The sequence below is a fragment of the Bos indicus genome, chromosome 13 (genome assembly GCF_029378745.1).
Source record: "Bos indicus isolate NIAB-ARS_2022 breed Sahiwal x Tharparkar chromosome 13, NIAB-ARS_B.indTharparkar_mat_pri_1.0, whole genome shotgun sequence".
In the NCBI taxonomy this organism is placed as follows: Eukaryota; Metazoa; Chordata; class Mammalia; order Artiodactyla; family Bovidae; genus Bos; species Bos indicus.
This window is the reverse complement of record NC_091772.1, coordinates 27,912,765-27,926,007: the sequence shown is the minus strand read 5'-3', so window position 1 is coordinate 27,926,007 and position 13,243 is coordinate 27,912,765. Positions and strand designations below refer to the sequence as shown.

General features: G+C 41.2%; 1 protein-coding gene across 6 annotated transcripts in view; it reads right to left on the bottom strand.

Moving 5' to 3' along the window:
- Positions 1-1,234: 1,234 nt before the first annotated feature.
- Positions 1,235-13,243, bottom strand: part of MCM10 (minichromosome maintenance 10 replication initiation factor) — a 37,901-nt gene continuing 25,892 nt past the window's right edge. For all 6 annotated transcript variants that reach the window (XM_019973055.2, XM_070800840.1, XM_019973056.2 and 3 more), the window contains exons 18-21: positions 11,710-11,855; positions 9,724-9,766; positions 9,538-9,637; positions 1,235-4,000 (exon numbers count right to left, since the gene is read on the bottom strand). In XM_019973055.2, the coding sequence (XP_019828614.2) occupies positions 9,554-9,637; positions 9,724-9,766; positions 11,710-11,855 (273 nt within the window). In that variant the 3' untranslated portion in view covers positions 1,235-4,000; positions 9,538-9,553. The remainder of the gene's footprint in view (positions 4,001-9,537; positions 9,638-9,723; positions 9,767-11,709; positions 11,856-13,243) is intronic.

The following is a 13,243-nucleotide window of genomic DNA, read 5'->3' as shown; positions in this document are numbered from 1 at the left end:
GCCTTTGTTTATTTAGATTTTTGGAAGGAGGTGGTAATTTTCTTGAGACCCAGAATGATTTTAAAAATTTACAAAACAAAAAACTTGACATGTGCTTTTTATCAGTTTGATTTCATTGGGAAAGTTCATTTCTAATTTCTTTTCAACCAATTATGTTCTAATCCTTTGGCAAGATTTTCATAATTTAAGAGTTAAGGGATCTGTCCAAAAGCAAACTGGTTACGTACTAATAATCTGGTCCCATCACTTCATGGGAAATAGATGGGGAAACAGTGGAAACAGTGTCAGACTTTATTTTTTTGGGCTCCAAAATCACTGCAGATGGTGATTGCAGCCATGAAATTAAAAGACGCTTACTCCTTGGAAGGAAAGTTATGACCAACCTAGACAGCATATTCAAAAGCAGAGACATTACTTTGCCAACAAGAGTCCGTCTAGTCAAGGCTATGGTTTTTCCAGTGGTCACGTACGGATGCGAGAGTTGGACTGTGAATAAAGCTGAGCGCCAAAGAATTGATGCTTTTGAACTGTGGTGTTGGAGAAGACTCTTGAGAGTCCCTTGGACTGCAAGGAGATGCAACCAGTCCATTCTGAAGGAGATCAGCCCTGGGATTTCTTTGGAAGGAATGATGCTGAAGCTGAAGCTCCAGTACTTTGGCCACCTCATGCTAAGAGTTGACTCATTGGAAAAGACTCGGATGCTGGGAGGGATTGGGGGCAGGAGGAGAAGGGGATGACACAGGATGAGATGGCTGGATGGCATCACTGACTCGATGGACGTGAGTCTGAGTGAACTCAAGGAGTTGGTGATGGACAGGGAGGCCTGGCGTGCTGCGATTCATGGGGTCGCAAACAGTCGGACACGACTGAGCGACTGAACTAAACTGAACTGGAACTTTGGTATACTCTATGATCTTACAATGTATGGCACTTTAAAAAAAGTTCTGTCCACTTTCCGTATTATTTTGATTTTTCAAATAGGAGTCTATTTACAAAGTTGGTATATTAGTATGCAAGTTTTGCATGGTCCCAGGATACAAAGCCAATAGACAAATATACATTTTATTTCTGTATACTAGCATGTATGCAAAATAACTGGAATTTAAAATGGAAAAAAACGCCATATGACACCATAAAACTATTTAAAAATAGATACGTATACTGAAACCAGTAAACACTGCTGAGAAAATTAAAGGAGATTCAGATAAATGAAGAGACATATTATATTCACAGATGAAAAATCTTAAAATTATATTTTAATCTTAAATTTTCAGCAGGGTTTTTGGGGTAGAAATTGATAAGCTTATTCAAATTCACATCAAAATGCAAAGGACCTAGAATTGCCAAAACAAATTTTAAAAAGAACAAGCTGGTACTACCTGATTCCTACACTTATATAGCTACACTAACTAAGACAATAGTACTAGCGTAAGGAATAACATGCAGATTAACTTAACAGAACTAAGTCCAGAAGTAGACCCTAATGGTCAACTGATTTTCTGACAAAGAAGTGAATATAATATGAGAAAATTATAGCATCTTAACTGAATGGTACTGTAACAATTGAATGTTCATTTGGAAAACAATGACCCATAATCTTTAACTCACAGCTTAAACAGAAATTAATTTGAAATGGATCATAGACCTAATGAAAAGTGAAAGTCTCTCAGTTGTGTCCGACTCTGCGACCCTATGGACTATATAGTCTATGGAATTTTCCAGGCCAGAATACTGGAATGGGTAGCCTTTTGCTTCTCCAGGGGATCATCCCAACCCAGGGATCGAACTCAGGTATCCCGCATTGCGGGCAGATTCTTTACCAGCTGAGCCACAAGGGAAGCCCAAGAATACTGGAGTGGGTAGCCTATCCCTTCTCCAGCAGATCTTCCCAACCCAGGAATTGAACCGGGGTCTCCTGCATTGCAGGCGGATTCTTTACCAACTGAGCTATGAGGGAAGACCTTATAGTAAAGCTAAAACTAGGTAACACATATATCTGCAAAAAGCACTTGCATCTAGAACACAGAATTTTTTCAACTTGACCTAGTAAGAAAGTAAATAGATACATCACCAAAAAGATACATACAAATGGCCAACTGCACAGGAAAAAATGTCATGAAGGAAATGCAAATTAAAACCACAATAAGATACACCCATCAGAATGGCTAAAATTGAAAAGGCTGACAATACCAAGTACTGGTGAGGATGTGGAGCAAATGGAACTCTCATGCATCATTAACAGGCATGTAAAATCGTACCACTTGGAAAATAGTTTAGTGGTTTCTTACAGAGTAAACTTACACTTTCCAGAAATCCCATTCCTATTTACTGACACCTAAGAGAAACAAAAATATATCCACAGAAAGACTTGTATCTGAATATTGTTATTTATTCATAACAGCCCCAAATTAGAAACAATTCAACCCAAATTATCTATCAATAGGTGAATAATGACATAGTAACATAATAAATGACATAAGTGACATCCATATTATGAAATATTAAGCAATAAAAAATGAACTATGGACACAGGCAACAACATGGCTTTATTTCAAAATATGTGAAGTATAAGAGTATGTTCTGTTTTGACTCCATTTATATGAAACTCTAGGAAACACAGATCTAAACAGCTCAGTGATGGATGTGACCAGGGCATGTGGCCTGACTGGGAAGTGGCAAAGGCAACATTTTGGGGTAATGGCAATGCCCTCTATCTTGCCTTTGGTGGTGGTTATGTGGGTATATAAATTCGCCAACATTTACCAAACGATATATTTAATATGTGTGCTCTTTGCTGTGTGAAATTTAGCCCTTAATAAAGTTGACTTAAAAAAATACCAATAGTGAAGTCTCTGTTCAAGCAACATTATCACAGACTTAGTTGCAATCTATGTTTCAAATCACTTAATTTTCTAATCTGCAAAATGAGAACAATTCTGGTCTGGCTCTGTTTGGGGAAATATTACACAGTTGTGTTCCTCATTATTTGTGGATTCCGTGTTTTTCCAAAATCACCTAATAACTAAATTTTACTTCTAATTCCAAAAACAGTACCTGTGGTGTTTTTTTGTGGTCACTACAGACACCCACATGTGCAGACTAACAAGAAACTTGAGTTGCTCCTAGCTAAGGTCAAAGCAACATTATTGCTACTTTCAGCTCTGATGTGTAAAAAGATGTCCTTTTCGTGCCACGTTTGTCACAGTGTTGTGCTTTTTTGAGGTGCTTTTGATGTTGAAAATGGCTCCCAGGCGGAGCGCTGAAGTGCGATCTACTGTCCCTGAGGGTAAGAAGGATGGGATGCACGGATCATCCAGAGAAAATGCATGTGCTGAGATCAGCTTCATTTGGTGAGGAGGTCACAGGGCTGTCGACTGTGAGTTCCATGTTAATGAATCGACAATATATATTAAATAAGGTGTCTTTAAACAAACATGTATAATATAAAGTTATTTACTGAGCCAGTGAAGAAAACATGACTAGAGGCTCACAGAAACCTAACCTGTATTTCCTCTAGGAGCAGTGACTGTGTATCTACTAGCTCTGTTGGTAACTTCATGAAACAATTACTATGAATAACAAAAACCCACTGTATATATATTTCTAGTCTTTCTTTCTCAGTGAAAATGCTTTGAGTTTTCACCGCCTCAATTACCGCTGTCTGGCTTTTCTCCAAAACACAAGTCAATTTCATTGGCTATGTGGTCTGACTGTAGGACATGGCAGGTCTCTTCTCCATTTGATCTGGAGAGTTCAGCTGTGTGGCGATATTCTTGGCTCTCTTTAATCTTCAAAACTTCCACAGCTTTTTCACAAACTACTGTCAAGCTGTGCCCACTGATTTCTTCCACCTTTTGTACCTGTTATTTTCTTTAGAAAATGGTTCTTTCTTTCCTCAATACTGACAAATACAGAATTTCATTTTTGGAGCCCATCATCCTTCTTGTGAGCGGCGCTGTTTCCAAATCTCTCCCCACGGCATCCAAAGTGTCTGCTTTACCTGTAAGAGCAGAGGCCGAGATGGGCTGCTATCAGTGACAACTCGGGCAAACAGATTTACACTCCTGAATTTAAAAAAGTAATGTCGTCAGACACATTTAGTCTCTTATAAACATCTAGCTTTACTTCTATCATCAACTTTTACACAAAAACTCAACTCATGCAATCGCTCTCTGTCAACTTTCCTATACATCAATTTGTAATGTTTTTAAAAGTTGAAAACTGGCAAATTTTAAAAGCTGAAATTCAATGTTTTCAGTTCTCTTTGGAGACAATTCCACACTCCTCATTCAGAAGCTTCTTGTTTGCTATTCTGGATCATTGCAACATAAATTAGTTCAGTTTTCCTTCTGTTGTTCGGAAAGGGAAAGTAGTTTAAGAAAACTCAAGAGAAAGATAATTTTCTTTAAAAAGCCACTTATTTCCTCTAAACAAAAAAAGGCACAGGGAGTTCTCTGTGGCCTACTGTTAGGATTCTGGGCTTTCATTGTTGTGGCTTGGATTTAATCCCTGGTCAAAGCACTAAGATATTACAAACTGTGCAGCATGCTCAAAACAAACAAACAAAATAAACCCCCCTCCCCCCAAAAAAAGTCTATTGTGAAGATCAGAATACTGTGATCAACCATGGAGGACATGACCATTTTTGTGTACTTAGACCACCATGTGCTTACCCTGTTCTGATTATACAATAAGCCCTACACTGCTATTAATACACATTGGTAAAGAGGGTAGGAGGATTTAAAGATTGGCCTTGTGATGAACCATACTTTTAATGTAAATGAGTATGTGCCCCCTCCGGCCTACCTACCCCTCTCATCCCTAAATATTCTAACAAAACACACACAAACAGCATCCCCCAGTGGAAGCCCCCCAAAACCTAGAGTAAATGAGAAGTAACTCAATTATATTTTTAATTATTCAAAATTTAAAAGTCAAATTTAAAAACAGGGGCATCTACATTCAGCTCACCCATCCACCTTTATAAGAATGTTACTGCACAACATATACAGAAGTGAATCTGAACTCTCACAACACCCTTGGTTCAAACAAGAACATGTTTCTTATACAGGGAGGGGTCTTCAAAGAGCAACCTGCAGCTCAGTGTCCAGGTGGCTGCTCAGGTGTGACCTACTTCAGACCCACAGCTGTTTTAAGTTTATGGGACAAGCACATCTACTTGAAATGAGCCATCAAAAATATAAGAATTTCAAGTGCTTTTGATTGTTTTTGAGATTTAAACATTTTCTCTGTTTAGAAAACAAAACAATACATTCCTCCTGGAAAATGAAATACTCCTAAAAGTGTGTGACCTTAAGGGGAACACAAGCCTCAGACACAGAAACTTCTACACACAGAGCAGACTTTGATGGAATCTAAGGCATGTGAAATTTATTCCAGGCTCTTGAAAACCTGAATCAACTATCTCCCACAACCACGTCCTTTTAAGAGTTATGTTCCTACTATAATACTATCCTGGGAGAAAGATGTATTGTTTCTAGCTAGAGTTTAAATTTCAAAATAATAATCCTATCAACTGATTCAATCGTTAGGTGGCATTCACTTGGGTCAAATGGTGTTTGCAAACTCAGGCTGCCCAAGCAGAGGACTCTCCTAAATGGAGTAGCCTGCATGTTTGACCTATCAGTTCAGTTCAGTGGCTCAGTAGAGTCTGACTCTTTGTGATCTCATGGACTGCAGCACACCAGGATTCCCTGTCCATCACCAACTTCCAGAGCCTACTCAAACTCATGTCCATTGCGTCGGTGAAGCCACCCAACCATCTCATCCTCTGTCATCCCCTTCTCTTCCCGCCTTCAATCTTTTCCAGCATCAGGGTCTTTTCCAATAAGTTGGTTCTTTGCATCAGGTGGCCAAAGTATTACAGTTTCAGCTTCAGCATCAGTCCTTCCAATGAATATTCAGGACTGATTTCCTTTAGGATTGACTGGTTGGATCTCCTTGCTGTCCATGGGACTCTCAAGAGTCTTCTCCAACACCATAGTTCAAAAACATCAATTCTTCGGCACTCAGCTTTCTTTATAGTCCAACTCTCACATCTGTACATGACTACTGGAAAAAACACAGCTTTGACTAGATGGACCTTTGTAACATCTCTACTTTTTAATACACTGTCTAGGTTGGTCATAGCTTTTCTTCCAAGAAGCAAGTGTCTTTTTAATTTTATGGCTGCAGTCACCATCTGCAGTGATTTTGGAGCCACCAAAAATAAAGTCTGTCACTATTTCCATTGTTTCCTCATCTATTTGCCATGAAGTGATGGGACTGGATGCCATGATTTTAGTTTTCTGAATGTTGAGCTTTAAGCCAACTTTTTCACTCTCCACTTTCACTTTCATCAAGAGGCTCTTTAGTTCTTCTTCACTTTCTGCCATAAGGGCGGTATCATCAGTGTATCTGAGGCTATTGATATTTCTCTTGGCAATCTTGATTTCAGCTTGTGCTTCATCCAGCCCGGCATTTTACATGATGTACTCTGCATATAAGTTAAATAAGCAGGGTGACAATATACAGCCTTGATGTACTCCTTTCCCTATTTGGAACCAGTCTGTTGTTCCACATCCAGTTCTCAATGTTGCTTCTTGACCTGCATACAGATTTCTCAGGAGGCAGGTCAGGTGGTCTGGTATTCCCATCTCTTTAATTTCCCACAGTTTTCTGTGATCCATACAGTCAAAGGGTTTGGCATAGTCAATAAAGCAAAAGTAGATGTTTTTCTGGAACTCTCTTTATTTTTCAATGATCCAGCAGATGTTGGCAATTTGATTTCTGGTTCCTCTGCCTTTTCTAAATCCAGCTTGAACATCTGGAAGTTCATGGTTCATGTACTGTTGAAGCCTGGCTTCAGAATTGTGATCATTACTTTGCTAGCATGTGAGATGAGTGCAATTGTGTGGTAGTTTGAGCATTCTTTGGAATTGCCTTTCTTTGGGATTCCAGTCCTGTGGTCACTGCTGAGTTTTCCAGATTTGTTGGCATATTGAGTGCAGCACTTTTACAGCATTGAACAATTCAGAAAACATTTATTAAGTTCCTTGTATTCACATTTTTTAAACTCTCTCCATCCACCCAACATTTACTGAACACCAGTAGGGTAGCACTGGGCTTGACACCTTGAAATTGAACCACATTAAAATATACATGCTAGCAGTTTGTATATTTGTGGATAAATATATGATATTTATATCATATCATATAATATATTGTGGATAAACAAACCCACTACAATAAGTTTTCTGCCATAGCAACGCTCAAAATACAGCAATAGACAGGAGGAAGGAGCAATAACTGGCCCCACGGATAATGGGTGGGTATCACAGAGAAGAAAAACTGGAGTTGCTTGTTTTTACCTTTCATCATGATATCTTACAACATATATGACAATACAGACACAAGCACCAGTCTCCATGTACCCATGACCCGGCTTAAATAATTAGGAACTCGGCCCCTTTTGGTTCACTGAAACCCCCACGTGCTGCCACCCAACCCTTTGTTTTGCTCTGAAAGCCAATCCTCAACATTTTTATCTGTGTTTGAAGACTGACCTGGAAAGGATCTTCGATGAGTAACTCACCTCCCCATCTATTTTCCTGCTTGCGACCCTGTCAGAGTCATATACCCTAATTCTTGCTGGTGACACCAAAACCCGAGCTGGTTCAGCACAAAGACCTAAGACGTTATGGGCACCTCTGAGTTGGGTGCAGGACAAGATGGAGCTGATCCAATGAGACCCCATACTGCCTTATCCGGAATGCTGACCGCATTCTTCTAGCCCTTAGTGCTCTTACAACTGCTCTTTCTTTAGAAGCCTGAGGATGTTTGTATACAACGTGGTTACAGTCCACACCGGACTTCCCTCATAGCTCAGTTGGTAAAGAATCCAGTTTGATTCCTGGGTCGGGAAGATCTGCTGGAGAAGGGACAGGCTACCCACTCCAGTATTCTTGGGCTTCCCTTGTGGCTCAGCTGGTAAAGAATCTGCCCACAATGTGGGAGACCTGGGTTTGATCCCTAGGTTGGGAAGATCCTCTGGAGAAGGGAAAGGCTACCCACTCCAGTATTCTGGCCTGGAAAACTGTAGTCCATGGGGTCACAAAGAGTCAGATATGACTGAGCAACTTTCATCTCACTTCACAGTCCACATTCCCATGAGTCCACTCCAACCTCAGACTGTATGGGTCTTGCCCTGGCGGCTAAGCTGCCCTGTCAGTAATGCCTAACGCGGCTCCCGAGTTAGGCATTACTGACACTGCCCCAGAGTTGGGTCCTGTCACCACCTTGATCTACCATTGGTGGGGAGCCTGGTGCATCTGAATGTCTGGGCTATCTACCTCCCATTCCTTCAGAGTTTCCTCTCAATATCCATGCAGTTAATTACCTAACCCAGAGCGTGACCCTGGACTCCCTCTCCAGCACAATCTGTCTGTTCCTTTGAGGCCATCCACCACTGTCCACCTCCATCATCACCCTTCTGTCCAGGCGCCCGTAACATCTCAGGTCTCTGTGCTCTTACATGGGAAGCTCCATTTCTCTCACTGATGACGAAAGTCACACCTACTGCGCTCCTGCACACATGCACCATCTCACAAGAGTCCATGCCACCAAGATATCACCTTCATTTTGCTGATGGGGAAACTGAGGACGGGCACCTCAGCCACAGTCCCAGAACCAGTGAGCAGAAGGGCCCAACTTGAGCGTAACCACAGGTCCCAGTGATCCCCGATCTAAAATTCTTAGTGTGTCTAATAAACAATATCTGCAAATCGGAAACTCCACAGGATTCTCCTTGTGAGATGTTTCTGTTTTCCAATTGGGTTTCATGGTTTCTCTAGTTTTACAGTTGTTTTGGTTAGAGGTTTCAGTTTCTTTAAGCCATATTTAAACAAAACCATATTTTAAGATGATGAAATTTTAGGTATTTCCATTACAGAGCTCTGCAATAATGTAAGGGCACAAAGAACCATATAGATATGAACTGAAATGCCACGTGGGTCAGTGACTTGACTTCCAAGAACAAAATGGAGGTAACAGCAGAATCAACAGAAGGAACCTGGGTTTTATTTAATATTAATATAGTGAAACTATATCAAGGGTGATGGTCATAATTTTCTAAATGGCAAAATGTTGTATTAACTTTAGAGTTGTGAATGCACATTTCAAGATCATTTAGTCCAACCTTCCTCATTTTACTGATGAGGAAACTGAAGCACAGAAGTTAGGCAAGTCACCTAAGCTAAATTCATTCTTTTGCCTCTGGTTGTCCACATAAATACCAGAACCTTACTGTGATTAAGAAGTGACGTCGTATATTCTATAACCCAACAGACAGAGAAACACAACTCTTCATCTACCTTTTAGTATCTCGATTTTCCACTTAAAGGTCATGTTAAATTTGATGTTAAACCAACGCAAAGTTGTAGGCTTAACAGTATTCGACTGTGTCAATCAGGAACATGGGCAATTCAGAGCCAAAACTGTTTTTCCAGAACCACAAGGGGCAATGTAAGCTACGGGTACCTGTTTGAAGTCAGGGCTATTTAAGGCTATTCAGAAATTTGGCATGTTCTTCTCCTCTTGGTAACAAGGTTTCTCCTCCTATCTTTGGACCTGTCTTTTCCTAGAAAAACAGAAACAGTTTAATAAGAAATGGGTCAACAGTATTTGCATAGGTCACTAAAATCTATCACCTTACAGATGACATACCTTTAACATTCCGTCCCGTTCCCATTTGAAGAGGCCACAATTACTGAAACAGAAAAGATCAGATTGACTCAGTGATGAAGTTACAGGTCCACATACATGAAGGTAATAGTGCTCCTTGCACTTGTGGGGAGATCCGCCTCATTTAAGCAGAAGCTCACTAAGGTGAGATTCATATTCCAGTTTACATTCTACTGCTACTGAAAATACACACATCAGTGATCTGAGCAATGGGTTTTGAAGTCTGTCAAAAGCCAGATAGATACTTCAGAAAAGGAATTTCAAATGGTAGTGCTGCATAGGGCTATGCACTCTACAGGCGAGGAGAGTGAGCTTGGTTTCCAGTGAAGATCACTGGGATGACCCTCAGATTGAGAAAGCCAGCCTATAGCGACAAGAAGCCCATGGCTTGTTCCTTTCTCCTTTTCTGGAACTCCACGGTTGTAGTAAGAGAGGATTACTCTTCCTTTGGGTTTGAACAATGCTTTCCCATTTTCAGTATTGAGAACAGGGAAGACAGTGATATCTTGACTTTTCCACTGAAAGGTCACTGTTAAATTTGGGGCCAAAGCAACACAACAGGAAGAAAATCTTTTCCTGGTCCAGAGATTTTTCACTCTCTTTTCGTCAAAGGGCCTAGAGACTCATTCTCATTGTTTAACATGGTAGTTGAGTCCAACCCTGAGAAAGCAGGGAGATACTACAAGGAAAGCTTATTTTCTAGCAATTTTACACTGGGGAGAGAGAAACAAATGAAATACAGTGAAGTAATGGGACTGTGGCTCCCAGGAGCCTTGGATCTGAGAGGGTCCTGGGCATAGGGCCACCCCATCAGGCTCATCCTTTCTCCCCATCTTCCTTAGACCCCACTCTGAGCATCAGCTGCAAAGGACTTAGCCGGGAGCCTTTCCATCACCTTTCCCAGCTACAGTCCTGTTTAACATCTACTGAGAGAACTTTCACAGCCTATTACCAGATCAATGATGATATTACACACAACTCACTGTCAGACAATTGTAACACATGGGCCAACTCCAGCCTGCCACAGTTTTCATGAATTCTTTTTTAACACAGCCATGTCTGTTTGAGTATTACCTATGACTAGCACAACAACATGTTTGAGTAGTGGTGAAACAGACCACAGGGCTGGCAAAGCCCAATATATTTACCATTTGGCCTTTTACAGAAAAAGTTTGCCCATTTCTGCTCTAGATCAAGAATTGACAAGAGAGGGACCAGAGAAAGCACAAGTTCTTAACAAAGTAACAGTGCCACCTGGGGGCTGAAAAGCATCATATTCCTTCATTTGAGTTGCACTTACTGCTTAGCCTTAATGATCACACTTCTCTGATACTCTGTTTTACACAAGCTCTTGCTGTTACAATATTCTGGAGAGAAGTCAAGTATCAATATATGAATAGGTACTTTAAACAATTCTAATCTCAATTGTTTAAAAAAAAAGCACAAACCAGCTCTGACAAGGGGATGAACCAGCATGGGGTTTGGGTTCCTCCACCCCCACCCTCATTCCAAATCAGCCATGGAGAAACTTGACATGAGAGTGAAGTTTGGGCTCCAGGAAATAAACAACAACCCAAACGAAATAAGTGAACAACAACAAAAAGTAGTGAGGATATGCTGGTGAAACATTCTTGGGAAGACTAAAAGTGACAGCAAAATTGCCTCAAATTCCGAAGAATCAACATCATACAACCCACACCACCCAGGCTCCATTTAGTCAACAAACGTTTCTGATAACCTAGTGTCAGGCAATATATTTAGTACTGGGGTACTGTCGTGGAAGGGGGAGGATCCCCTCCCTCCAGGAGCAGTTGGGGATACCCAGGAGCTGTAAGGAGGCACAGAACAAGGCTGACCCTCTCGGGGTCAAGGACCGTCCGAAGTTTCTAGGGAACAGCATCACCCGGGAATTGCAAAAAGGAACGTTCAGGAAGCCTGTGGGACCAAGAACCCCAGGAATTCTCATACCTGCAGTGCTTCTGGGGGAGTCTGTCAAGGGAGATAGTTCTGTTTCCACAGGCACACTTGAAAAACCTCTTCACACCGTCATGCCAGTGGTAGTCATGCTGCTCACTGACGCAGGTCTCCAGAGGCTTGAAGTGGGTGTAGGCACACTGCACAGAACCAGCGCAAAGATCTGGTCAAGAGCTCTGAAGGAGAGAGGAGCTGGCTGCCATGAAGGTGGCCTGTTCCTCAGAACTTCTGTTCTCTTATCATTAGCAGGCAGTGATTAGTGGAGTTACCATCTTTCAGGTGCAGTGATCCCTGTGATTTCTTGACTTTCCCCCTATTATTACCATTTTTTTCTCATGTTTGCCCCCAACTTCAGGTGTAAAATTCACAGTAATCTTTTGTGACATCAAGACAATAGCTAGGGAGAAAAAAAGGACTAGAAATTTCTAGTAGCTTTAGTTGGTCTACCCTGTATTCACTCTAGGCCCTGATTATAAGACTACAGGTTATAGGCATGGGGCCTATTTAGGAAGGATGATGAGCTGCTTTTTCACTTTCTCTTATAAGGCCTCTGAAAAGGATTATAAGCTTATTACTACTCCTATTTCATAAGCAGTAAAACCAAGAAAGATCTTAAGTAATTTAATTTTGATCCTTAAAAGGACTGAACAGAACAAGAAATGGTAGGTGAGGGTTGAAACACAGTCAGGACAGTGCTATGTAATTTCTGGTAATCACACTGAGTCTAGATGAACAACTTTTGGTCTTGGCAGCCTCAAACAGGGCAGAATATGGTGGTATGCCAATTGTGTTAGGCAAAATAATCCTCTCATGATATGCACACCCTATTCCCTGGAACTCACAAGTATGTTATGTTACGGGCAAAGGGGAATTCAGGTTGCAGATGGAATGAAGGTTGCTAATCTGTTGATTTTAAGATTGGGAAATTATTCTGGATTGTCCAGGTGGGCCCAAAGGATTCACAAGAGTCCTCAAGAGTGGGAGAGAGGAAAGGAGGTTGGAGCCATGCGCTGAGAGGACCCCACCTCCCACTGCTGGTTCTGATGACGGAGGAAGGGGCTACGAGTCAAGGTATGCAGGCAAGCTCTAGAAGGTGGAAAAGGCAAGGACACGGATTCTCCCCTAGAGCTCTAGAAAGGAATGCACCCTACTGACACATGGATTTCACCCCAGCAAAACCCACATAAAATTCTGACCTATAGAACTGTGAGATAATATATCTGTGCTGTTCTGTGCCCCTAGTTGGTGGTCATTTGTTAAGCAGCGACAGGAAAGGAATACACCATCTCTGTCCTAATATGGCCATCTTGTCAGAGGAAAAGCTGTCCTCTAAGGTAAAGGCTTTACCGACTCCCTAGGGTCTGTTCTTCCTCAAAGGAGTAGTTGGTTCAGTGCTGCCCCCACCAAATATAAAGGAGAATCTAAGGTTTTAAAAATAAAGTCAGAGTAAGTTGTAAGCTAAGCCTCTTCTTCCTCTTACACATGCTCACAATGCTGATTAGTCATGTAGGTATACTCAAAAGGAATG